General features: G+C 47.9%; 2 protein-coding genes across 4 annotated transcripts in view; both read left to right on the forward strand.

Moving 5' to 3' along the window:
- Positions 1 to 8632, forward strand: part of LRRFIP1 (LRR binding FLII interacting protein 1) — a 90177-nt gene extending 81545 nt beyond the window's left edge. For 2 of the 3 annotated variants that reach the window (XM_077319301.1, XM_077319303.1), the window contains 4 exons: positions 4860 to 4974; positions 5781 to 5860; positions 6605 to 6709; positions 7730 to 8632. In XM_077319301.1, the coding sequence (XP_077175416.1) occupies positions 4860 to 4974; positions 5781 to 5860; positions 6605 to 6709; positions 7730 to 7840 (411 nt within the window). In that variant the 3' untranslated portion in view covers positions 7841 to 8632. The remainder of the gene's footprint in view (positions 1 to 4859; positions 4975 to 5780; positions 5861 to 6604; positions 6710 to 7729) is intronic. The other variant, XR_013227983.1, reaches the window with a different exon arrangement.
- A 1701-nt stretch (positions 8633 to 10333) lies between these two features.
- Positions 10334 to 25939, forward strand: RAMP1 (receptor activity modifying protein 1). Its single transcript, XM_077324192.1, has 4 exons — positions 10334 to 10417; positions 12744 to 13017; positions 21975 to 22113; positions 24151 to 25939. The coding sequence occupies exons 1-4, from the start codon at positions 10334 to 10336 to the stop codon at positions 24404 to 24406; spliced, it is 753 nt and encodes a 250-aa protein (XP_077180307.1). The 3' UTR covers positions 24407 to 25939.
- Positions 25940 to 27367: the final 1428 nt, after the last annotated feature.

Consider the following 27367-nt stretch of genomic DNA (forward strand, 5'->3'; position numbering starts at 1 on the left):
GTTGTTGTTGTTGTTGTTGTTATTATTATTATTTATTTATTTGAATACCACCCTCCCGTGCAGGTCTAAGGCCTTTTTTAGTTCTTCCAGTGGAAAAACTGGGAATTGTGGGGGGGGGGGGAACACTCCTATAAAATAGAAAAATCTCTGGGATGAGAAAAACCTTTAAAAAGCATTTATTTGTAATGTCATTTATTTGTGTTATCCTCCCACAGGCCTTAACACCATACCCTATCCAACATTTTAACAACAGTAAAATGCAATCAAAATACTGACGTTCAATTGCAGTTATAAAACTACAAACTTAGCCATAATGGAGCAATATATATATCTCCTTTCCTAATCACAAATAATTTCCTTAGCTTAATCGATAATCAGATGAAAGAGATATCCCTGAGTATTATGGATGGATTTATATCCGCCAATAGGTAACTAATGTCGTCCTTTGCTGTTCCAAGGGAATGAAAGCATTTACTTATTTTAAAGAGCATGAAACAGCCTGAGAGCTTTTACAATTTTTCCAGGGGATGAAAAATACAAACACAAGATATACTAAAGTGTTTAGTCTCTAAAATATGAAAGCAATGTTTTTCCAGCACAATTACAATCTGAATAAAATGTCGACAATATAAAACTGCTACTTTCACAAAATATTATAAAACTAAAACCCTTTAAAGGAATTATTTTGGTGCTTTTCCCCGGTTGCCACTGCAAAATGAACTGTCAAACCTCACCAAGATAAGCATGCAATAATCATAGACAGGAATATGAATATATACACACACAGACACATATACTCACACACGCACTCAGAAGACTATATGCTAACATTGGTTAAAACTTGTAGCTTAAAACAGTGGTCCTCAACCCGCGGGCTGTGGCCCGCTGCCGGGCTGCGGCCCGCTGCTGGGCCGCGAAGGCCTTGGCACCGGGACGCAGCTCCCTCTTCCCACCCCCCACCCCCGAAGAGAGAAGCTCGCCAGGCCGCGAGCAAATCAGCCGCCGAAGCGGCCGATTAGCTCGCGGCCCGGCAAGCTTCTTGTTTCGGGAGGGGGGCAAAGAGAAGCTTGCCAAGCCGCAAGCTAATTGGCTGCTTTGGCGGCTGATTTGCTGGCGGCCCGGAGGGGCCGGGAGAGGGAGCCGCAGCCGCCGGCATGGCGGCGGTGCAAACGCGCATGCGCCGGGCCGCCCTCTCCCGCCACTCCAGAGCAGCGGTCCGCGGCAACCGGAAGGTTGCGGACCACTGGCTTAAAATATAACTACAGATTGCTAGAAAAATAAAGACAAAAATTGATTACAGCACTATTTCAGCGATATATACAGTTAAAAGGAGAATAATTTTCCGCATTAGATTTTAATTGGAGGCACTTAGGGAGGCAACCTAAGTGCCTCCAATTAAAATATGCTTGCATTATGTCTGTCATGTGCATCTGTATTTACTTTGTTGATACCGTGCCCCCTTTCTCCCCAGTGGGGTTCCAAAGGAGCTTGGATTGTTCTTCTCTTCTCCTTTTTATTGTCACAACAGACATGAGAGGTAGTCTAGGCTAAATGTGGGTGTTTATCCCAAGGTCACCCAGCAGCAGCCTTCCCTTGGTGGGCAAAGATTCGAACTCCGTAACTCTCAACTAACAACTACACCATGCTGTAGGAGATCTCAGTGTTCCATGGTCAAATGCAGCAGGATTCCACCATGGGGTCTCACAAATCCCAGGCACTTGTGCAGTTTATCACTCAGTCATTTCATGTGATTGCTACCCTTGCATGCCTCCATCCTGCTCATTGCTCCTTGCGCAATGGGGGCACTTTCTCCACAACTATGAAAGTAGACTTGTTTATGCCTGCATTGGACAAGCAGGGAACTCATAAGGATTTATAGGGTCACTTCATTTTCCCGTCCACTAACTCACCACAAGATTTTATTTGACCTTCAGTCTTCAGATGGATTAGTTTTTTGGTTCCTTTCTACCTCACTTTGCTTCCCAATGGGAACCCAGAGCAGCCTTCTCACTTCCATTTTACCCACCCGAGAACCTGGTGCAAACGCATTAGACTGAGACGGTGACCGACCAAAGGTCATCCATCAGGCTTCACTGCGCCACACTGGTTCTCTGCTTTCTTCCCTTCCCTTCCTTTTCCCTGGGAAAAGGTCAGCCAAGGTGCAAAAGTTGTATGGAGGCAAGTTGTGGAGGTGAGTTGTGCAGTGGCTGCTGCTGTTTCTAGCCTAGTCATATAAGTTGTGTGGAGGTTCCCCATGGGGCCAGGTGAGTGGTGTGTCATCATCATCACAGCTCCACCTGGGTGTGGCACAGATAGTTTGGTAGCAGGTTACCCAGTGGCTGCTGTTGGGCTAGACCCTGCCAAGGACCCTGCCAACTCTTCTGTTTTCCTTGCCTTTTCTTGAAAGAAATCAGCCTTGGAGGCCAGAAATGTTGGGGTTGCCTAGCAACCCCTGCAAGGGCCACTGAGATCTCAAAGGCCAATTCATTTCTTCAAAAGTACAGGTGCTGTTTCTGTTACTTGGGGGAGAGGCCATAGCTCAGTAGGAGAGCTTTTGTTAAGCATATAGAAGTGTAGAAGGACCACCACCCCCCTCCCAAAATGGCCAGTGATGGGCTTGGAGGGGTTGGGAAGGGGCCCAGGTGGGCGTGTCCACAGTTCTACTTCCCAACCCTATTCTGCATAATCACGGCACTTCCGGGGTTTCTCAAAACCTGAAGAATATTTCAGGGGTTTCTCAAGGGTAAAAGTAGAGAAAGGCTGGTGTACTCGAATCTAGAAGCTCCTCTACTCATCTAACTGTGCCACTACGAGAAACAGCAAAGCAAACGTGCCGACTGAGCCTCTTGCAAAATGGACATTAAAAAAACATCCTGTACATCCTAGATGGCAATATACAACCGAGATGAAATCAAACCTTTAAACCCAAACTGCTTATATAGGTTTGTCATTAATAGTTGTAATTATTCCCTCCCCCACACACAATACCTTTATTGGCATAAAAGTAATCTTCATTAATAAAAATAATTGCTGTTGATTAATCAATGGCATTAATTAATGATAACAGTGCGGTGGCAGCTTTAGGACCCATAGCATTTTATTCAGGGAATGCTCTTTCGTGTGCATGCGCTCCTTCAGATACAAGTGTGCGTGCACATGAAAGCTCATTCCTTGATCCAAACTTTGGTCTGCTGCTTCAGGCCAACACTGCGATCCATCTGGATTAATTAACAGGTCAATTCATTTTGTTTAATTGTAATAAAGGGTAGCAAAGTGGAAGGACTCTGCCCAACCAGTATGAGCACCAGCTTTTTATAGTCTGCAATAAAAAAAACATTTTGACGTGCGCAGAGGTCTTCTGATTATGGCACACATACTTTCTTCCTATCTGTATAAACACATTTTATTTGTTTATTTATTCCTTAGATATTTAACCCGCTACTCTTCTGGGGGGTACTTGTGGAGGGGTACAATATAAACCATCCCATAAAAACATGATAAAACCCCATCCTATAACAAACAACAAAACATAGATAAAAGAGGATAAATGTCAAGTATAAATATATGTGTGGTTTTCTGTAAACTTGACAAAAAAAAAACAGGCTTTTGCAAAAAAAAAAGTTCCTTTACCTTTCTACATCAGCAGTTCCCCACTATTTAGCTATGTTTCCAGACATCTTAATAGATATAAGGCCTCTTGTCCAATTTATCACATCCTGCTTTATACAGCAACTTCTTACTGGAATCAGCTAAAGTTGAAATTAGTTTATAAGGTCAACACTGCATTTTTAGAATGGCATTAGCTCTGCCAAGTGTATCAGCTTGCTTATCAATTGATCTTCTAGAATTTACTAATACAGAATCGGTCAGTTTCCATTCATGGCATTCATTAATTAAATTGAGCAATTAAGATCACAGTCCTGAAGAATTAGAGGAAGGACATAGAATCATAGAGTTGAACAGTATCTCCATGGTCATCTACTCCAACCCGCTGAACAGTGCAGGACATGGCCACAAGAGCCAAGCACCGACACAGTCCCTTCTGCCATCATGCTCACAATCTGCCTAAGTTCACAGAAGCAGCATTTCTGTCAGATGGCTATCTAGCCTCTCTGTAAAAACTTCCAAAGAAGAACCTACCACCTCCCATGGAAGCCCGTTCCACTGAGAAACCGCTCTGACTGTCAGGAACTTCATCCGAATGTTTAGCCAAAAATTATTTTGAATTAATTTCATCCCATTGGTTCTGGCCCAACCTTGGGGCAGCAGAAAATTACTTCATCTTCTATGTGACAGCCCTTCAAGTATTTGAAGATGGCTATTAGAGAGCCAGTTTGGTGTAGTGGTTAGGAGTGTGGACTTCTAATCTGGCATGCCAAGTTCGTTTCTGCGCTCCCCCACATGCAACCAGCTGGGTGACCTTGGGCTCGCCACAGCACTGATAAAACTGTTCTGACTGGGCAGTGATATCAGGGCTCTCTCAGCCTCACCCACCTCACAGGGTGTCTGTGGTGGGGAGAGGAAAGGGAAGGCGATTATAAGCCACTTTGAGATTCCTTCGGTAGGGAAAAGCAGTATATAAGAACCAACTCTTCTTCTTCTTCTTCTATTATCAGCCTTATGCAGAATTAAAGGCTTATCAGTGCTCTTTTTCCTGCTCTGAGTCAATGCTCCTTCTTGGTGCAGTTGCTGGTGCACAGGCCAGGTCTGGCTAAAACGACGGTCACCTCTTTGGGAGTGGAGTGACTTGGGAAGGCCCAGCTGGATTCTGCCCACCTGAGACTCTGTACCAAAGCTGTGCCAAAGCATGATGTTGGTTTATTTCTCAAAAAGGTGATTGCATTGTTTATGGCTTGCAGATTAGAAAACTAAAAGCACAACTGGAAGAAAAGCAGACCAGTAAACCGGATAACTTACATTTAGAAGACGGAATCTTTGAAAATGGCACAGAAACACAGGTGATTGACGTGCAAAGTAAGGCTCCTTCCTTATTCAATATTCTGTGTTGAGTCATACTTACATTTTCACCATCGGCATCATCATCAGGATATCAAATAAATGAATATTTGTCATTAAGATTAAAGATGGCCATCTTGCCTGCTCTGGCCATTTATTAGAAGTGACCACTGGTCCAGACGCCTCTTCCCGTGATGTGCTTTGCTGCCTGAGAAAGCCAGAATCAAATTAATCTGTGGGGAGGCAATTTGTGCCTTACATGAAATTAGATCTTCTCTTGACAAGCAACTGTGGACAGAAATGTATGGTCAGAGATGACTGATATAATAGGATTCACATCTGGTTGGCAATTAGGGTGGCCAATCCGTGGAGACTTTGGGGGTGGAGTTGGGGGCGGGTGGAATTTGATGCGGGGAGGGTCCTTGCCCTCCAAAGCTGCCATTTTCTCCCGGAGAACTGACCTCTGTAATTCCAGGGGGTCCGCAGGCCCCACCTGGAGGCTGGCATCCCTAGGCTGGCAACATGCACATGTAGCGATGCGTGTAATTTGCGATGCAGCAAGAGGACTCAGGTTTCACTTTCAGGAGTAAGACCAAAACAAACAAACAAACAAAAAAAAGACAGATGACCCACTGGTATATGCCCTAAGCTTGACTTACTAAGTACTGGAATCAGAGAAAGATCAAGCTTATCATTTGAAAACACTGACGTGAACTGCAGTGTAGATATTTTCTTGTGAGTTGCTTTAATGCCCACGGCCTATGTATGTTGGGCCTCAAAAAGAATTATTTTGATTGCTGTCAAAACATTCTTAATTCCTTTAGGAGATGCGAGTAGACAAGTGAATGATCTCAAGTTTAAACTTGCAAAGGCTGAACAAGAGATTACTGCACTGGAACAGAACGTAAGTTTCTGGCACGCTAGTGGGGCTCTCTTCTGAAAACACCGCAGAGGAAAAGCTGGGGCCTAATCCTAAGAGTGCATGCTACAAAGCAATGCCTTCTTGGACTCAAAGCGGAACAAACTTACTTTGACATAAAATGCAGTTTTTAGGACATGAAAAAGTTACTTTTGGCGTATGGCTTATTTTTACTGATCTTCAGTAATGCGACTTTCAATGGTGGGCTGGCGGTGGCCCCCTATGAAGCACGTGGATCTCAGTGGGCAAGGTCATTTCTGGATTATTAAGAAGCATGCTCTAAATAGCAAATTTTTGTTGTTAAAAAAATGGGATCCTTTCTCCGCTGTGTGCGAAACGTTAGCACTTATCTCGTTTTCAGACATTTGTTTGGCATGCTCGTATCTTTTCTATTCCATGCATCTGGCAGCTTCAAATTCAAGACATAAATATACAGTTCATTAAGAGAGCACCCAGTTATGACTTAATTCAGGCAGTGGCTTTGAATACAAAACTTCCCTCATTGAAGTAATTGCCCTGGATACATTGAAGTAATTGCCCTGGATTAGAAAACAGTTCTGGGGAGTAGATTGCCCGGGCAAACCTCTGTGGGCAAGGAGCATGATTAGAACCCGTTAGACCTATATGCCTTGCCAAAAACAAATGACAGGTACTGGGTGGCCAAACTGAAAATCCCCAGCATTAGTTTGTCCTACTTCTAATCTTCCTGTTAATTTCCTTTCACATTAGGTAATCCGACTGGAAAGTCAAGTTTCTCGCTATAAAACCGCTTCAGAAAATGCAGAACGGACAGAGGATGCACTGAAAGCAGAAAAACGTAAACTCCAAAGAGAGGTAATCCAGACACCTAACCATCTAAAGTGAAACACTGGAATTAATTTCAAAAGAGCCAGCTTGGTATAGTGGTTAGGTGCATGGACTTCTAATCTGGCAAGCCAGGTTTGATTCCGCGCTCACCCGCATGCAGCCAGCTGGGTGACCTTGGGCTCGCCACAGCACTGATCAAGCTGTTCTGACCTAGCAGTAATATCAGGGCTCTCTCAGCCTCACCTCCCTCACAGGGTGTCTGTTGTGGGGACTGGAAAGGGAAGGTGAAGAATGTAAGCCACTTTGAGACTCCTTCGGGTAGAGAAAAGTGGTATATAAGAACCAACTCCTCTTCTTCTTCAGTAATATCAGGGCTCTCTCAGCCTCACCCACCTCACAGGGTGTCTGTTGTGGGGAGAGGAAAGGGAATGTAATTGTAAGCCGCTTTGAGACTTTGGGTAGAGAACCAACTCTTTGTCTTCTTCAATAATATCAGGGCTCTCTCAACCTCACCTAGAGAAGAGCAGCATATAAGAACCAACTCTTCTTCTCAGTTGATTGAATACGAAACTGCTTCCAGGTTTCTGCGTAAACATGAACTGTGCCCCACCAACGGACTCTAGTGTTTACTAAGCCAATAACTAAAAACATGCTCTTGTATTTGAATGTTCCATTTGCAAGCCAGAATGGAGCCACCGGATTCCAGAGCTGCTACTGCATCCCCTTGGGGGAAATACAGTGTGATGAAGCAGTGGGCACTATTTTTACCCAGTTCAGATTTTTAGTCCTTGAAGGGAACTAAAAATAGCTTCAGCTGTTCAGAGAAGGCTTTTTACTCTAACCAGATTTCCAAATGACTTAGCCCGTTAAACAAACCCTGTAACTTTGCCTTTTGCCTCTTTTGGGTGAGGGCTGGCTCACAGGAGCAGAACCCAGAAGAATTTGGACCTGACCTATGTCATCCACTGTGCCTTCAGTCCTAAAAACAGACCGTTCCACCGGGCTGTTGCATCTGTTCATGCAATTTCTTTTCCTCTTTATTTCCAGCTCCGTTCAGCATTGGATAAAACCGAGGAGCTTGAAGTTAGCAATGGTCATCTACTCAAAAGGCTTGAGAAGATGAAAGCCAACCGGAGCGCTTTACTCTCCCAGCAATAGTCGGCAGCTCTGACTGGAAACCACTTGATGAAAACGGAAACTCTTCTGCAAAGGCTCACGTTTGGATCTGGGATGTTTTGCTTTGTTTCTAGCCTTTTGAGAAGAACAAACCTCAGACGTTTGCCACGTCCTGCCAGACTGAGGTTCGACCGACACAGATGCAAATCTGCCGCAACTATATGCATAAAGACAACAGCTTCCAAAGTCTGCGCTTCCAGATGTCCTGCCCCTCTCAAAACGCGCGCAGTTTGGTACCTGCCTGCCGTTTCACAAGCACACCGGGCATCCTAGGAGCTCCTCCTCCGAAAAGACACAGCAGCTGGCTGTTGTCGCTTTGGGAACAGTAGCGCAAAGCGGACTTTCTTTCTCATTCAACAAAAGGGAAGTGAGTGACTTTGGGGTTTGCCCCCTGGTGGCAGCACATTCAGCAGCAATAGTGATGGCGAGAGCATCAGCCCCTTCGCTGACAAAGCACTGTGGAACCACAAGCCATTAGGAAGCAAAACTCCTTCAGCGGAAGTCATGGAAGCGTCTGGTCCTGCAAGCAAAAGTGACCTTAAACGGCTTTGCTAATCAAATCTGGAAGCTGCGGAGGGCCTTTTTTTTTTTTTTTTTTTTTGAACATGTTCAGTCATAGGACGATTTGATTTCAAGGTCCATAGGCAATAGCATCCCTTTGAAGGAATTGCAGCTTTTTATTTGTATTTAATGCTGTGTTTAGAAATAAAGCAAATGATCTCTTTTAAATGTAAGGTTGCAAAAAGAAATTAAATAAATAAAACTGAAACCCCATGTTTCGAAAACGGCGTTTCATTCCGTGGGAGGGAAGGAGGCGCGGCTGAGCATAGCCCGGCCTCAGCAGATCTTGAAAGCAAAGTTAGGAAACCACCGAGGAAGACTTTTGTACGCTTGAGAAACCCTTGAAACGTCCTCCAGGCTTCGAGAAACCCCAGAAGTGGCACAATTGTGCAGAAGATGGTTGGGAAGTAGAGCTGTGGACACGCCCACCTGGGGCCCCTCCCCTTCCCAACCCCTTCAGGTCCATCTTTGGCCATTTTGGGAGAAGTGGGTGGATCAATATGACCACATATGGTCACATCACCTTATAAATTTAAAATATATATATAAATTAATGTCATTTAATTCCCATCCACTCAGGAAACCCTTCCAGGGCCTTCAGGAAATCCCAGAGGTTTCACAAAACCCTGCTTGAGAACGCTCCGTGTAGAGGAAGGCCATGGCCATCCACCTCTGCTTCTCACTGGCCTTGGAAGCCCCCTGCTGGGGTAGCAGCACTTTACATGCAAACAGTTCGTATTCTTTTTCTTTTTATTCGGATTTAGATTTATTTAGAATTAGAGTCATGGGACCACCCCTCTAAGCCCAGCATCTCAGGGCAGTGTCCAAGAGCTGAAAACAACAGAATTAAATCCGAAATCCATTCGCTAATTTAAAACCGTCTCATTGTCCCATGCTCCTGGGACTCTTCACTGTGTCTACTAGTTAATGCTAAATATAAATAAGTGGAACCTCATCCCATCTTTTATCAGCTCAAAGCAGTGGTGGAGTTTGGCGGGAGCAAAAGCCCCTTTGTTGACAAAGCACTGTGGGACCACAAGAGCTCCAATTATTGGGATTATGAGAGCCTGTGAGGGGAAAATGCAATGCCACCCTTCAAGAAGATTCATAAATTCACGCCGCGTTCTAATTTGGAACGAGCTCCCAGATGAGCTAAGGGCCCTGACAGAGCTATCAAGGTTCTGTGGGGCCTGCAAGATGGAATTCTTCCGCCAGGCGTTTGGTTGAGGCCAGGGGGGTGCCTGGAGATACGAACTGGGGTCCCGTCCAACGTTACACTGTACATCTGGCGAGGAAGATCTATACCTAAGTGACTGAGTTGGTTTTGGAGATGCAACGGTGGGTTATAATAGCTAACCGGAAGAGAGGGCAATTGTCGATTATTTACCGCCATCTATGCATCGCAGAGTAGTAAGGCAGCAGAAATGCTGTCTGGAGCTGTGCCCATGAGGCTGGGAGCTCAATCCCAGCAGCCGGCTCAAGGTTGACTCAGCCTTCCATCCTTCCGAGGTCGGTAAAATTAGTACCCGGCTTGCTGGGGGGTAAACGGTAATGACTGGGGAAGGCACTGGCAAACCACCCTGTATTGAGTCTGCCGTGACAACACTGGAGGGCGTCACCCCAAGGGTCAGACATGACTCGGTGCTTGCACAGGGGATACCTTTAGCTTTATGCATTCATGGTTATCTTAATGTTTTGTGGAATTGGGGGGGGGGGGTAATTTTATGTGATTTTATGGAGTATGCTGTTCTTATTGTTGTAAGCCACCTCAAGGCGACTTCATCAGGAGAGGCGGGATATAAATCAAATTATAAACAAAGAAGCAAATAATAGGAGTCATCTGATTAGGAGGCCCAAGAGTATAATTGTAGTGGGTCAGTGGGCTTCAGAAAGGAGGGGGGTCCTGTTGTTAGCATGGCTTTTGTGCCTGAAGGAGCAATAGGCAGCAGCATGCCTTGGATGTCGGCACCCTCCTTCTTTGTCTTCGATTGGACATTTGTAAGCACCCACCTTCCCACTGAGAAACCTTCAGCTGTTTTGCAATCACTTTTGGAGTCAGGCGTTACGTTGTCCCAGTTGCTTTTGTGGTTTTTCTTCCACACTGAAGTCTGAAAATTCATCCTGTGTTTTTCAGAACACTTTTTTAACATTGAAATGCACCCTCTTCTGGTATTTGCACTGATGTGGTCCACTTGTAGGGCAATAAAATCCAGGTGCCCTTTTTGTTCTCTGGCAAGCTGGCCAGAGGGTCAGGGGGATTGTTCCGTTCAGCCAGTGTCGTGAGGAACACCTAAATGTCTTAACTCTTCCAAAAATATAAGGAGTTTAGAATAATAAGAAGACTCATCTAGCTCATTAAGGGCGCAGACACATTTCAGTGCATAAAGTATATTAATCCATTAACAATTTTGTAATTGCAGTCTTCCATCAAGAAAATCATTTAATTAATTCAGATTTCCCCTCCTTGTTGCTTGTTTTAAGTCTTCATGGCTGCCGTGACAATCACGGGTTTGTCTCGGATGGTTCTTGGGAGAACGTGGGCCCTTGAGCCCATGCTCATCATGGCTTTTAAAGTCTTGTCAGGACAACATATTTGGAGTTCACTAGGAGATGTGACAGAGTTGCTGAAGTGTTCAAGAGTTATCATCATCCGTTTTTAAAAATCAAAACCTTTGTTTAGAATCAAATCGCTTCCTGGTAGAGATGAAAAGAAAGAAGCTGGGATTCTACCACCTGCTCAGGTGACTCGCATTCAGGACCCTCACTGCTACCTGACAGGCCAGGTGGCAGTAGTGGTCAGGACTCTTTCCTACAAGGAGAAGAGATTCCACAAGATGTGGTGAGCTTCAGAAGAGGAGGAAAGCAAGGTTGTGTGCATTTGCACGCCTTGTGCTATATTGTGCTGCACTGGGATTGGCTGCCACAAACCAGCCACATACACACACCCCACCCCCATGGGGAAGGACAGCTCAGAAGTGTAAATGGAAAGGGAATTCCTCCAATGTGCCCCAGGATACCTTCACCAGTGCTCCCAGTTTGGAATGCCGCCTTTTGTAATCGAGGGGTGGGGGTGGGGGGATAAATCTATGTACTTACAAGAGCTGCAGAACACAACTTCTTTATTACAACCCAACACCAGCTAACATAGGAACTGAAAGAAATGCAAAAAAAAATTACATTCATGGAGTGGAGTTTCCCCCCCCGCCCCCCCACTCCTAATCAGGTTTCAGTTAACTCTTTGCTATCCCGTTGACTACATACCTCCCCCTTTAAGTGTTTTTGTTGTTTGTTTGTTTGTTTAAGTAATCCCCCAAATATAGTCTTCCAAATACTCTGGAGGTTTTGTTGCACGCCTGGGGTAATGGTGTACTTCCACAGCCTCATATTCCTCCCCCCACCCCTCTCCCCCGTCTGAAAAAGTCAGTTTCTGTATCTTCCTTCCTTGGCGTCCTAGGAGGAGACATCCAAATACACGGGCTTCTAAAATATTGCTGGACTCTGGTCTTCCAGGCATTGCTGGGCCCTCTCCTCCTTGCACATGGGTTCTCCCTAAGGATGTGAGCCTGAAGTCCCCGAGGACTCTGCCGTGAACCAACCTGAAAAGAGAGGCCCTACCTGGCTCGACCTGGGATCCAGAGAGATCGGCAGGCACTGAAGCTTTTGGCATCCACATGATCCTGGACTTCCAAGTCCCTTCCCAAGTCCTTGGTGCAGCAATCGGGGGCTGCCCTTTGGAAGAGTCTGTTTCCCTTTGCATTTCCCCTTCTGTGTTGGGACACGTTAAAGTAAGGTGACCAGGTTTTAACATTGGTAAAGTGGGACACCATTGACTGGGGGGGGGGGAGTTCTGGATTAAAAATTTGGTCTATATGGAGCAACAAAAAGTTTCATAGAGGGCATAGAACGCAAAAATAGTATTGTAATATGTATATTTTAATTTCAACATAAGTACAATTTGCCAGGTGCCCCCAGATGTCCCTCCAAAAGTGGTCACCTTATGTTAAAGGCAAGGGGGTCCCCAACCTGCCCCCCACCACCACCACTGGGAGTGGCCCGTGGAGGGACTCTCTCCAAGGAGAAGCCCCCGAAGACCCATTCCTCGCCCCCTCCTGGACAGTCCGGCCCATGGGGAAAGGGATGAAGGGACGGCGTTGGAAAGCCCCTAAGTCCCTTCCTCGGGGGCGGAGGAGCACGCACTGGGGTTGCCAACACTGCGCTGGAGAAGACCTGGAGACTTTGATGGTGGACCCGGGAGTGGGACCGGTCTCTGCCATCTGCCGGACCGGGAGATCCCCAGGTCCCGCCTGGAGGCTGGCACCCCCAGGGGGAGGGGGAGGCGCAGAGCCTCCAGGCTGCGGAGCGAATCCGCTTTTGCGCCCTCCCCTTGCCGGGCCGGGAGCCCCCCGCCCAGCCCCCGCCCCGCTCCCACGTGCCCGCGCCCCGCCCTTCCGCCCGCCGGAGCGGAGCGAAGCAGAGTCGGCAGCCGGGCGGGCAGCCGTCGAGGGGGGAGCGCACCTGCCGGGCCCGGGGCTGCGGGATGGGAGCCCCCGGGCGCCGCCGCCTCCCCCTGCTGAGCCTCTGCTGGGCGCTGCTGGGCGGTGAGTCTGGGGGGGGGGGGTCACCTTGTCTGCAGGGAAAGGGCCAGACCCCCACCCTCGGGCGCAGGTAGGGAAGAGGGCGAAGGGCTCCTGCCCCCCCCCCCAGCAGGGACCCCCCTCCCAGCCCCCAATGTTGTTGGCCTTGCAGGTGATCCTCCTGGGCTTTGCCGCAGCCACACTCTGCCCCCCGCCTCCTTCTTGACCTACCTGAAGGAGGGAACTGGGGCTCCCCAAATGTGGTGAGCACCTTCGGGTGCTGCTCGTCCCTCCCGCTGCCCATCTGCTCCCCAGAAGGAGATACATCCCCTCGACTCTTCCCCCGAGCCCCTGTTGTCTGGCTTGGGGACTGCGCCGCCCCAACAACCCTAGGGATAGAGGGAAGGAAGCCCCTTCCCCCTCTTCCCAGCAGCTGGCAGAGGCACCCTGAGACGCGGGTCCCATCTTCGGCCAAGGAGTTCCTCCCACCTATAATGTCCCTTCCAGAGGCAGCAGCCGCTCCCGGCCATCCGGACACACGCGTTCATTTTGAAAAGCCAACTACTAAGTGGATTAAATGAAAATAAATGCTAATCTGATTAGTTCCTGGTTTCTGGGGGGATGCAACTGTGGCGGCTCTGTTTGTACTGCAGAAGATGGGGGTTTTTTTGGGGGGGAGCATGTTTTCTGGGTGGCCCAGGACAAGTTAAGTCCCGGAAGGTGATCCTGTGTGGGGCGAGAACGCTTTAGCCTAACAGAGCTGTATCCGTCTTTGAATGCCACCGTCAACACGGAGTCGGACCCCGGCAGCGTCAGCATCAAGCCCCAGGCCTCGTTGCTGGGATCTGACCTCCTCCAAAGAGGTGGGCAAAAAGTGTTTGAGGGTTCTGAGCCCTGAATGAGGCCTGCCAGGGAGCGGTTGATGGGTGATGGAGCAGGATTGACAAGGAGCGTTGCAGGAAAGACCAGGGTGCAGAGTGGCCATTTGAAGTGGGCTGCCACCTGGGGGGCAGGTGAGCCTGTCCCCACCACAGGTGTAGCAGGAGGCAGGCATTAGTGACCACCTTGCGCTGGACCTTTGGCCACCCTGTCAGAATCAGCCGGCCCACTGCAATGGACCATGTTTGTAAGCCCCACCCCATGATAGGAGAGCGGACAACTGTTTAATAATTGTTTTAATATTACAATGTAATGTATGTATCCAAATGTATATTTTTATACTGATTGTATGTGTTTTGTTCTGCGGTCAATTGCCCTGAGTCTCATGAGATAGGGTGCTTGATGGATAAAATATAAATATAAATATAAATATAATCATATATAAAATAATAATGACCTTTAAGGCCCTATGAGGATTGGGTCTTGTGCACCTGAAGGACTGCCTCTCCCAGGACATCCCCTGGAGAGCATGATGCTCAATAAATACCAGCTTGCTGGTGATCCTTGGCCTCAAAGATGTCTGCCGGGCCTTAACCAGAGCCATGGCCTTTTTGGTCTTGGCCCCAGCCTGGTGGAATGAGCTGCTGGCTGAGATCCAGGCCCCGGTGGAACTGTCAGAGGGCCACTAAAACCAGGCCTATGGTTGAGGTTGCGCCGTCCTAAATACGAAGTGGGTCTGCCCCTTCTCTCCATGTTTCCCTCCCTTTCTCCTTTTTCTTATGGGAGCATATTAGGGTGGGCAGGAGTGGTGCTGCCGGTGGAAATGGGGGTATTTGTATTGGATTTTATTATTATGTTTTAATAATGTTTGAACACTTGGGAATTAAGTGTCCTTTTTTGAAGCCAGCAGTGCTCCGGGGCCTGCTCTTTGAATTCTGAGCAAGCCGCTATGTCTCTTTTTCCTTCTGTCTCTGGCCAGGAGAATGACCATCTGTTACGAAACTGTGGTCAGGCCAAGAATAGTGTCCCAGGAGGACCAGTTCAGGCAATGAGCCAGGGGATGGTGGTGCTGATGGACAGATGCCAAGAGTCAGGCTGAGCGCCGGCCGATGTGATCAGAAGGTCTTCTGAAGCAGCCATCAGGTGGTGGCCAGGCGCACCGGTCACCTTTTTCATAAATAGAGGCTTGCGGCCCCAATACAGGAGAGCTCCTAAAAATGAAAATCTTAGTGCTTAAATATCCGCTCGAATCGTAGCAAACCATCTGCTTGTTTATGGACAGGCTGATAAGACAAGGGCTGATGTGAGTGTCAGTAAGGGCTCCAAGATCTAGCCTTGGGTGAAGGATTTGGGGACGGTTCGCAAAGGTGCAATAGCAATTATTTGTCCAAACCATCCTGACTGCAGGGGCTGGCCCCCGGCAGAATCATTTCCGCAGCTTGCCTTTCGTTTGGTAATTCTTCAACCGGGGGGGGGGGGGGAGAAGACTATACCAAACAGGCTCCTTCCAGGAGTTTCATCAGCCTCTTTCTCCTGCCTGACTTTCAAAAATAAAAACACAATTTAATCATAACTTTATAGCTCACCCTTCCTGGTTGGCTCAGGGCAACATCAGGATTAATGCAATTAACTCTACATTGACAAACACTTTTCACATCTAAATTTAATTATGCTTATTAAATTATACTCAAATTTATAATCAAAGCCACCTCATTAACCTTATAGAGGGAGCTCGATCCTGTTGGCCGGTTGGTAGTTTTGTGTATTTTCTGTCTTGCAGGGAGGGAGGCCAGATCCTCTAGAATTGTTTAACATCCTGCCCTCTTCTGCCTTGTGCCAGTCTTCTCCTAGGTTGGCAGGTTTCCTCCTGTGTTCTGTTTGAATGACTGGCCCTAATGATACTTGCTTTGCATGGTATTGCCCTCCTACTTGGTGCTAATGGCTTGGGTTACTCATGCTCGTTCCTAATTACTATGTGCACTACAGCAGGGGTAGTCAACCTGTGGTCCTCCAGATGTCCATGGACTACAATTCCCATGACCAAATGCTGGCAGGGGCTCATGGGAATTGTAGTCCATGGACATCTGGAGGACCATAGGTTGACTCCCCTGCACTAGAGCATCATGTTAGAATTTAACCCAGTGGTTAGATATTTTTCTGGTCCCCCCCCCATTTTTCTAACAGCTCTTCCTGTCAGAGATCTTTCCCGCTTTACCTGCCCTTTAACTGGGGTGCAACGACCATTGAAACCAGAGGCAATAATTCTGGAACTAGGATGCTCACTAAACACAGTGCATTCTGGGCTGGCAGGTAGAGGAAGAAGGTTGGTTCTTATATGCCGCTTTTCCCTACCCGAAGGAGTCTCAAAGCGGCTTGCAGTCACCTTCCCTTTCCTCTCTCCACAACATACATCCTGTGAGGTGGGTGAGGCTGAGAGTGCCCTGAGATTCCTGCTCAGTTAGGGAGGTGAGGCTGAGAGAGCCCTGAGATTACTGAAGAAGAAGAAGAGTTGGTTCTTATATGCCACTTTTCTCTACCCGAAGGAGGCTCAAAGTGGCTTACAGTCACCTTCCCTTTCCTCTCCCCACAACAGACACCCTGTGAGGTGGGTGAGGCTGAGAGAGCCCTGATATTCCTGCTCGGTCAGAACAGTTTTATCAGTGCCGTGGCGAGCCCAAGGTCACCCAGCTGGCTGCATGTGGGGGAGCGCGGGATCGAACCCAGCATGCCAGATTAGAAGTCCACACTCCCAACCACTACACGAAGCTTGAAAGCAGATAAGCAGGGCTGGGTGTGCATTTGTGTACTTATCTAACTGCAGAAATACAGCGATGGTGTGTGCGTAGGATGCCTGTCAAACATTGGCAGAAAAGCAATATATTCTCAGAACTGTAACTCAGTCTTTCTCTACGTTTATACTGTTGAGAAACCCCTGAAGCATTCTTCAGGTTTCGAGGATCCCCAGTACTGGTACGATCACGCAGAATATGAAGGGGAAGCATAGCTATGTCCTCCTCCCACCCCCCCTCAGGCACATCATTGGCTATTTTGGGAGGGAGAGGAGGCTCGACATGCCTATGTATAGAAACAAGGGGGAGAAAGAAGAAGAGTTAGTTTTTAAAACTTGCATTTCTCTACCCAATCACCTTCCCTTTCTCTCCCCACAACAGACTCCCAGTGAGGTAGGTGGAGCTGAGAGAGCTCTGAGAGAACTGGGACTTGGCCAAGGTCACCCAGCTGGCTGCATGTGGAGGAGGAGGAGTGGGGAATCAAAGCCAGCTCTCCATGTTAGAAGCCCCCGCTCTTAACCACAATATGATACTGGGCCCATATTGTTGTCCCAGAATACAGGCTGAGTGCTGGGATCAAAAGAGAAATGTCCAATTTATGTCTCCCTTGGAAAATTAGTAGGATTATATATATTGTGTGTTATAAAAGTTAGCTTAAGCTTACTTGCATTGCTGATTTATCCTCTTTTGAACTGAGAAACCAGACAAAGTTGTTGAATGAACCTGTATGTGTCTTCATACTTTATCAGAGGAGCTGACCAGGTAATGGTGGGATTTTGTTTCTCTATCACAAGGTTTGAAAGATCCCCCTAAACCCATTCAAGATGTGTGAGCCTGTAATGGACAGGTAACAGTTATCTAGGCTCTGCTGCTGGGGGGGTGGTCCTGCGATCACATTGAAAGAAAGCCACTGTGATGCCTTTTCCAGGGCTGGGGTGCTGTTCTCCCTCTCAGGCAGAGGACATCTTGTTGGTGAATGGGGGTTCCCCTCCACAGGATGAGGGAGGCAGGACTATTCTTTCACTTCCTGTCTCCCGTGGTGGGAGGCACCCATCTTTTTCCTGCCTCGAGAGGGAGCAGATAGTCTAGCTTACCTTTCCTGGCTTTTTGCCTTTTCATTTCCACTTTTAACTTCATAATCCCTTTGCCCTCCTCTCCATGCCGCTAACGGCATCTGCCTCCTTCCTGGCAGCCAGAGCAACTTCAGTGAAGAAAAGACAGCTGAATCTACCTCTGCATTGGCAGGGTCACTCTGTAGCAGCAGCCATCTTGTAGCCATGCAAAACGCAAGATCGGAGCAATTCCAAGCCCTCCCACCTACAGCAGATGCCAGAACCTGTCAAGGGCTCCCTGTCTGGCAATGTGGCTGGTTCAAGGTCTCCCTTTAATAGCCCCCAGAATATTTCCAATTTCTCAGGACTGCTATGAGAAGCTCTCGCAGAGCTCTTGTAGTTCTCCAGGGCCTGTAAAACGGAGCTCTTCCACCAGGCATTTGGTTGAGGCAGGTTGGTAGAACATCAGCCGGGTCTCTCCTCTGAACACCCTACCATAGATCTGAGGTGGCATATGTTATCCACTGCTTTACAGAAGAGGGTGGGTTGGGTGGGTTGTGTTCTGTGTTTTAACCATTGTTTTGTTTGATATGAGCAGCCTTGAGTCAGCTGGCTGGGAGTGGCGGGTATAAATAAACATAAGCATGAGGGAGAAGTTCTCTAATTTTTGCTCTGGTAGACTTCCATAGACCTCCCCTGAAGGTGTAGTAGGACATCTTGTTCTTCCCTTGTCTCACTGCCATCATCCACCTCATCTATGCACTTGAGCTAACAATTAGGATATATTGAAAGCTAGTATAGTGATGTATCACCTAGTTTGAAGATGATGATTTAGGTATAACTAAGGAAGACGAAAGTTTGGAATTTCTGATGTATTTGAAATGGAACTCCTGTTAGGATAGTCATTGCCTGTCTTTCTGTTTCCTGTTCTGACAGCTATGTGTTGTGGTTGAGTAACTCCTTAATGGTTATTGTTAGTAATTCATAGAGTTTAGCAGTCTTGGAGAATCCCGACTGAAGACCGGTGCCTCTCACTACTGGAGACAGGAAGTGAAAGAACAGTTCTGACTCCCTCACTGCATGGTGGGGAACACCCACTCACCACCCAGATGTCCTCCTAAACCTTGGAGGAGAAGGACCCTTTGTGGTGAGGAACCAGTGGTCATTTTATTCTGCCCTGGAAAATCATCAGGTTTTTCAAGCACCTGCATGCCTATCTGATACTTGTTGCATAAGGAGAATGTTGCCAAATTTTGATCTATTCTTGTCTTCCCTCTGTTAGTTTTCAACATCTTCTGGGATTGCAGAGCTAAAGGACTGCGTGGCCCACAGCTCAGCTTCCTGGTCTGGCAGGAGATGCCCCCTATCTGTTTCTTACTACGTTTAATCTCCCACAGTCAGTGGAAGGATCTGGAGTTCAGATCAGTGCCAGATTTCACAGTTGGGTTGCTCGTCCCTTGCAGGGGTGACGACCAGAGAAGGCCATGCCAGAGCTTCACACCTGCTCCAACTCTCTCTGCAGGTGCCAATTAAAGAGGAGCTACCATAATTGCAGGATCAGCATTCGCTTTCCACTGAACAGATCTCGGTTTAGACTACCTGCCCCGCCAGCCTCTCTTAGTCATAATACATACTGGAGTTTAGTGCACATGCCATGGATACATTGGAGGAGATATATTTATATATTCAGCCGGAAGAAGCTAATCTCTTGTTTTTCGCCGGCTGTTGGTCTTATTTTGGCTATGCGACAGTCCTGTCTTCTTGGATTTCATGGGCTGTTTTTACATCCAGGATCTCTCTAGAGGAAGTAGGGAGCTGCCAACATTCTGTGCCCAGGTCAAGAGTGCGATTAATGTTTAGCAAATGGTATGTGCGTCTCTTGCGCAAACATGTGCAGCTTTGGAAACGTAACCATTTCCTTCTTCCAGTTGAGCAAATTGTGGCTGGTGTTATACATTAAACCACCACTTTTACCCCGGACCCTGTTTCTAGCTGTCATTCTTCTGGAGCAGTGGTTCTCAACCTAGGGGTTGGGACCCCTTTGGGGGTCGAATGGCCCTTTCACAGGGGTTGCGGCAGGGTGACCAGCTTGGCCGGGGGCTGCTACTGTTGCTGCTTCTCCTGCAGGCAACCGCCAGTTTATATACAATTCATAACCAATCATGAACAATGGATCTTCACGCCATTGGTCAGTTTTGGTTTAATTTCTGTGAAAGAACACTGGCATAATTTTATGGTTGGGGGTCACCACAACATGAGGAACTGTATTAAAGGGTCGTGGCATTAGGAAGGTTGAGAACCACTGTAATCGGAAGCCTTCTCTTTCACTAGATGGCTGGTGCAGAATACTTTTGGCCCTGATAAGGCATATATGGCCATGGAAACCAGGCCTAGGTTGAATAACCTTCGCCAATTGCCTCTCTTGCTGCTGGACACCCTGCTTGAGCTTGCATTCTTCTTTCATTCGGCACACGTTGGGTACTGAACTTTTTGAGGGTGTGCTTTTGCAGCTGGAGCTAGCATGGTGTTGCGGTTAAGAGCAGCAGCCTCCAATCCAGAGAACTGGGTTGGATTCCCTGCTCCTCCACATGCAGCCTGCTGGGTGACCTTGGACCAGTCCCAGTTCTCTCAGAGCTCTCTCGGCCTCACCCTGCCTTACACGGTATCTGTTGTGCAGAGAGGAAGGGAAGGTGATTGTCAGCAGTTTTGAGACTTCTTCAAGTAGTGAAAAGTGGAGAATAAAAAAGCCACTCTGCTTCTTCTGGATTTTCCTAGAATCATAGAATAACAGAGTTGGAAGGGATCTCCTGGGTCATCTAGTCCAACCCACTGCAGGACACTCACAACTCTATTGCTCATCCACTGTAACCTGCCACGCCCTTGAGCCTTCACAGAATCAGCCTCTCTGTCAGATGGCTATCCAGCCTCTGTTTAAAGATTTCCAAAGATAGAGAACCCACCACCTCCCGAGGAAGCCTGTTCCACTGAGAAACCGCTCTGTCAGGAACTTCTTCTGGATGTTTAGACAGAATTACTTTTGCATGAATTTCATCCCATTGGTTCTGGTCTGTCCCTCTGGGGCAAGAGAGAACAACTCTGCTCCATCCTCTACATCAGGGGTCCTCAACCCCCGGTCTGCGGCCCGGTACCGGGCCACAAAGGCCATGGTACTTGGCCGTCAACGGCCGTGCCTGCCTCCCCCCCCTGCAGCGAGAGGGGGGGAAGAGGCAGGCATGGCTGCCGGCACGTCAGCAACACAAACGCGCACGCGCAGAGCTGCCACGCATGTGTGTTAGCGCCACCTAGTGGCGAAAACGTGTATGCGCGGCAACTGCATGTGCGCATTTACATGCAGCTACGGCGGCCAGGCCACCGGCTCTCTTCCACCCTCTCTTCCTCGACTACAAGAAGGTTGGGGACCGCTACTCTACATGGCAGCCTTTTAGATACGAAGATGGTTATTAGATCCCCTCTCAGTGAAACAGGAAAATCTGCTTCTAAAGTACATCAAAAATGCATAAGCCAACGTGAGTGGAATGAGTATCACAAAGAGATGTCCTGAGTTCTGTAAGAGCAAATTTTCCTTAGAGTACTTAAGGAAGCGGTGAGACAACTTTGCAAAAGCCGGCTCTGGGTGCCCAAGAGTTAGCTGATTATTGGCCACCATTTAAAAAACATTTAATCCCGCCTGCCCCCCCACCAACACACGCATTAAAATGATCGAAAAGGGAGTTAACATACATACAAAGGCAAGGCATAAAAACAGCAATTAAAACATTGGGAGGGAATGACAAAGGAAGCAAAAAGGTGGAAGAGGACAACAGAAGGGGCAGACACAGCTGAGCACACCCTCCCCTGGGTCACCCCTGCCTAATCTCAGGAAGTGGAGGGGGGGAACCCAAAGCACAGCCTCCCAGAAGGACTCTCATGGTTGGCCACGTTTAAAGAATAGATACCCCTAAACCATACAGAGCTCTATAGGTCTTGTTAAAGCTCCTGCCGTTTGTTCCTTGAATTTAGCGCTACCGTGCTTAAGCCGAGTGTTAACTGTTGCCCTGCCGTCTCAAAGGTGGTTCAAGGAAGGGGAATTTAATTCAGGCTTCCATAATTGGTTGCAAACAGAAGCCGCTGTCCGTGTGTGTCCTCTGCACTCGTTCTACGTGTCGGGGGTAGGGGGAGAGGCATTGAGCGCCTCTTCGTTTCTTCTAAAACATGGACCGTGAACCGAGCACCGCTGCTTGTTCTCCTCTCCCCACTCCAGCCCCTCACTTGATGGTGGTCTCAGGATGCCACGAAGCCGCCTACAGCACCTTCGTCCAGGAATTCTGCGTCAGCAAGTTCCAATCTGATATGGAGACCCTCGGGCAGACGCTGTGGTGTGACTGGGAGAAAACCTTTGGGTAAGTGCCGGATCTCCAGCCGGATCTCTTTCCGCCACGGGAAAGGAACGTGGGCAGGACCCACCCGGGCTGTTCCAATGAGGGCCTTTCCTACACCACCAGGCCTACGCCTGTGCCTCTTGGCTGTCAGGGAGCAATACGGTTTCTAAAAGCCTCCCTGAATAAAAATGTTTAATCCAGGAAGAGTAAAATGGTTCCAATTTCAGCAGAAGGAGGCACCCCAGTCAAGGAGGCCGCCTCGGCTGCTGCCCTCAGAATAACGCTCTTTCCCCCCGTTCCCCCCAAAGAGCAGTTTGCACCAGTGGTTTTCAGAGGGCAGGCGAGGACAAAAACAACCTGGGCGTTTTTTTGAGACAGTTTCTTTCCGTTTAAACGCCCCCCCCCCCAACCTCAAAGGGCCTGGGACAGCAGGTCCTTGTGGGGTGCCACTTTCTCAGGATAGACCCTGCAGCTGAGGGGAGGAGCTGTGGCCCAGTGGCCTGGCATGCCGAAAGTCCCGGGTTCGATCTCCAGATCAAAGGACCAGGCAGTGGGTGATGTGAAAGGCCTTTTCCTGCCTGGGACCCCAGAGTGCTCCTGCTGGTCTGCATGCATAGTACTGACCTCCATGGGCCCCCATATCCAGGCTCTCTCAGCCTCACCTCCCTCACAGGGTGTCTGTTGTGGGGAGAGGAAAGGGAAGGCGAATGTAGGCCACTTTGAGACTCCTTCATGTAGAGAAAAGCAACATATAAGAACCAATTCTTCTTCTTCAGTCATATCAGGGCTCTTTCAGCCCCACCTCCCTCGCAGGGTGTCTGTTGTGGGGAGAGGAAGGGAAGGCAGTAATATCAGGGCTCTCTCAGCCTCACCTCCCTCGCAGGGTGTCTGTTGTGGGGAGAGGAAAGGGAAGCCGAATGTAAGCTGCTTTGAGACTCCTTCAGGTAGAGAAATGTGGCATATAAGAAGAACAATGAGAAGAAGAACAAGGAGAAGGAGGAGAAGAAGAAGAAGAAGAGTTAGTTCTTATATGCTGCTTTTCTCTACCCAAAGGAGTCTCAAAGGAGCTTCCAGTCACCTTCCCTTTCCTCTCCCCCTAACAGACCCCCTGTGAGGGAACTGAGGCTGAGAGAGCTCTGATATTACTGCTCGGTCAGAACAGCTCTATCAGTGCTGTGGGGAGCCCAAGGTCACCCAGCTAGCTGCATGTGGAGGAGGAGCGGGGAATCAAAACCAGCTCACCAGATTAGAAGTCAGCACTGCTAGCCACCACACCACACTGGCTCCAACACTCTTACACTACAGTGATCCAATCTGAAATCTTTATTAATTCTGTGTGAACAGACATAAGCAAGATATGGAAACTGGGGTTGGGAAACAGAGCTGGATTTTTCTATTAATTAACGAATTGTGTTTCACCCAAAAGCAGATCGAAGGAACGTTTCCTCTGGTTTGTGATCTTCCTGTCCCATTCCCAGAAACTATATTATTGTTTCATTTCTGTTTCTCTGGCTCTCCTACCTACTCCCTGGAGGTAGATCATACAAGTTATAGATTCTCAGGAAGAAGCCAGCTTTGCTGTCCAGGCTCTTACCCTGGAATCGCCTGTGCTGTAGTTGGGTCTCTGTTGGTGCCCTCATCCATTTGACATCCCTCTTCAGAGACTTTTCCTCACCTTTGGAGTCCCACTGGAGTGCAGTTTGAGGGACTTGTTTTAGACCATGGATCTGCTTTGCAGTTTAGTGAGAGAGAGAGAGGCCATAAATGAGGCAAAAATAAATGAGGCAAATAAGTAAAAATACATGTCTCATCAATGCAGTTATTTTAGAGATGCTGAAGCTGTTCTGTGGTATAATTTGTGTTTTGGGTGCTCAGAACTGTAAAGGACATTCTGGGGCAGGGGAAGAGTTGTGTGTGTTTTGCCAGTTGGAAGTGGGAAATCTCTCGCAGGTAATCCAGGAGCTGTCATCGCATGCAGGTTCATTGAATATCCTCTTGGCAGCCGGCCCGGAACGTTGTGAGGTTCTAACGCACATCCTTTTAAAAACTTTTTTCCAGCTGGTACGGGGAACTTATCAACTGTACCTTCCTGATCGCTACGAAGCTGGATTGCTATTGGCCAAACCAACTGGTGAATGAGTTTTTCATAACCATTCACCAGCACTACTTCAAAAGCTGCCCCGTCTCCGGGAGGGCTTTGCACGACCCCCCCAACGCCATCCTGTGTCCTTTCATTGTGGTCCCGATCCTCGTCACCCTCCTCATGACAGCGGTGGTGGTGTGGCGCAGCAAGCGCAGCGAAGGCATCGTCTGAACGTCGTGGTCTTCCCTCCCTAGAAGCACATGTCTTGGTTTCTTGCTGTGGGTGAAAAGTCACTTGGAAGGATCCCAACCGCCCATTAAGGGACCTCGCATTCATTCACGTTGGAACCTGAAGCAAGCTGCAGCGAAGAACATCTGGCTATTCTAGCACTGGAATAAATACAGAGTTTAAAACAAACATTTCTAAAACACTGTTGAGTTGGAGAAATCATTCTGCCAAGCGAGGAAATTTCGAGCGAGGAAATGCATCAAGGTGTAATACGAGGGCTTTCTGATTCGGTCACGTCTGTACTGATGACTCCTCTTTAAAGCCCCACAAATTTACTTTGCCTTTGGGCTATTCCTGGCTTCCTTTATTTGGTCAACTCCTACACATCTGTTTCATGATTTTGACCTTTTATTCGGTCAGGTAATTCGTGAAAGAATATTGCTTCGCTGTCGTACAAACGACATAAAGGTTATAATCTTTTTTTTTTGACAGGAGTAAAAAGATGGAATTCTGTTTTTCAGTTCCAGCTGCGCCCCACTGAGCAATGACAAGGATCCAAACTAACATATGAGCCATTTGGGGAGGGTGGTATAGAGATTTAATACATTTAATATAAATAATATAGTTTGACAGCTGTGGAGAAATGCCAGCCACCCAAGAATTCACGCCAGTGTTTCAGTTGTTCTTACTTCTCTCTGTCCTTGGGCAAGAAGCCTGTTGCTGAGTGACAGCTGTCAGAAGGGAGGGGAGGTTAGAGATGGGACGTGTTGAGTTACCAACACAGAGCATCCAGGCTCTTAGTTATGCTAATGGCTTCCTAGGCTGAACCCTGCATGAAAATCACAGGTAGAGCTTGGAAGACTAAAGAGATGGAAGGGAGCTCTTTGTTTGAGACAGGGAGGCCACCCTTATAAAAAAGGCAGATTTCCCCCCCCCCCTTCCTCATGTATAAGCCATGATAGACTAACCCAGGCTTTCTTAATAGGGGTTTCATGAAACCCTGGAGTTTCTCAGTGGCCCTGGGAGGATTTCCTGAATGGGTGGGAGTTAATAATTTGTAAAATATTTAAAAAATTTATCAGGTAATATGACCATATATGGTCGTGTCCACCCCCCTCCCCCCAAATGGTCATTGATGGGCTTGGAAGGGATGGGGAGGAGGGTTCACAGCTGTGTTTCCCAACCATATTCTACATGATGGATTTTCTCAGAGCCTGGAGAATGTTTCAGGAGTTTCTCAATGGTAAAAAAGTTGAGAAAGGCTGGACTAACACCAAAGGACTCTATATGGCCCACAAAGCCTAGGACAATGGAGTGGAGTCAAGCTCTAGAGACATAACAACATAATCACGAACTCTTTAACACACTGTAACTTCAAGTAAATGTTGCTTATCCTAAAATTCAACATGATTTACGGAGTATCCGGTGTTTGGACAGAAACCTGTGTGTTATCACCCTTGTTCACTTGCTAAGCCTGTGTTGTGTGAGCTGAACATGCATCTTCTATTTGTTTATTAAACTTTCTTATATTCTAAACATTGGTATGTCTGATCTTTTGGGGGAAATGCCATGTTTTCTGTGGTCTAGATATCTGATGTGTGGTCCTAGACTCATAGAATCATAGAATCATTGAGTTGGAAGGGGCCATACAGGCCATCTAGTCCAACCCCCTGCTCAACGCAGGATCAGCCCTAAGCATCCTAAAGCATCCAAGAAAGTGTGTATCCAACCTTTGCTTGAAGACTGCCAGTGAGGGGGAGCTCACCACCTCCTTAGGCAGTCTATTCCACTGCTGAACTACTCTGACTGTGAAAATCTTTTTCCTGATATCAAGCCTATATTGAAGTTTAAACCCATTACTGCGTGTCCTCTCCTCTGCAGCCAACAGAAACAGCATCCTGCCCTCCTCCAAGTGACCTTTCAAATACTTAAAGAGGGCTATCATGTCCCCTCTCCAGGCTGAACATTCCCAAGTCCCTCAACCTATCTTCATAGGGCTTGGTCATCTTCGTCGCTCTCCTCTGTACCCTTTCAATTTTATCTATGTCCTTCTTGAAGTGAGGCCTCCAGAACTGCACACAGTACTCCAGGTGTGGTCTGACCAGTGCCGTATACCAGGGGTCGCCAACCCCCAGTCCGTGGCCCGATGTCGGGCCGCGAAGGCCTTGGTGCTGGGCTGCCAGCAACCGTACCTGCCTCTTCCCCCCCCCCCACTGCGAGAAGCTCGCCAGGCCCCGAGCGAAGCAGCCGGCTATTTTGCGCATGCGCGTTAGCGCCACCTGCTGGTGAAAACGTGCGTGCATGCGGCCAGGCCGGCAGCTTTCCCTCAACCCAGGAGGCGGTCCTCAACTGGAAAAAGGTTGGGGACCGCTACCGTATACAATGGGACTATGACATCTTGTGATTTTGATGTGATGCCTCTGTTGATACAGCCCAAAATGGCATTTGCCTTTTTTACCGCTGCATCACACTGCCTGCTCATGTTTAGTTTACAATCCACAAGTACCCCAAGGTCTCGTTCACACAGTGCTACCTAGAAGCGTATCCCCCATCCACTAGGCATGCTTTTCATTTTTCTGACCCAGATGCAGAACTTTACACTTATCTTTATTAAATTGCATCTTTGCCCATTTTTCCATTGTGTTCAGATCTTGTTGAACTCTGTCTCTATCTTCCGGAGTATTTGCCAGTCCTCCCAATTTGGTGTCATCTGCAAACTTGATGAGTAGTCCTGGGAGGCAGGGGGCTCAGGAGAGAGGCTCTCCTTGTTTGGAGCATGACCACTGTAAAGGCCAATGTTGTTTCCCTGAACTAGCTGGTAGCAGGAGGTGCAGCAACCAGGTGGGGCTGCAATGGGTGCCACAGAGTCCTAGATATATGTCTCAGTCTGGCAGGAGACACTGCTAAGAGTCATTGGTGGCAGGACCTCCCAGGGTCTCATCAGGACTGCTTATACACTGGGAA

This window comes from Paroedura picta, chromosome 2 (assembly GCF_049243985.1).
Source record: "Paroedura picta isolate Pp20150507F chromosome 2, Ppicta_v3.0, whole genome shotgun sequence".
In the NCBI taxonomy this organism is placed as follows: Eukaryota; Metazoa; Chordata; class Lepidosauria; order Squamata; family Gekkonidae; genus Paroedura; species Paroedura picta.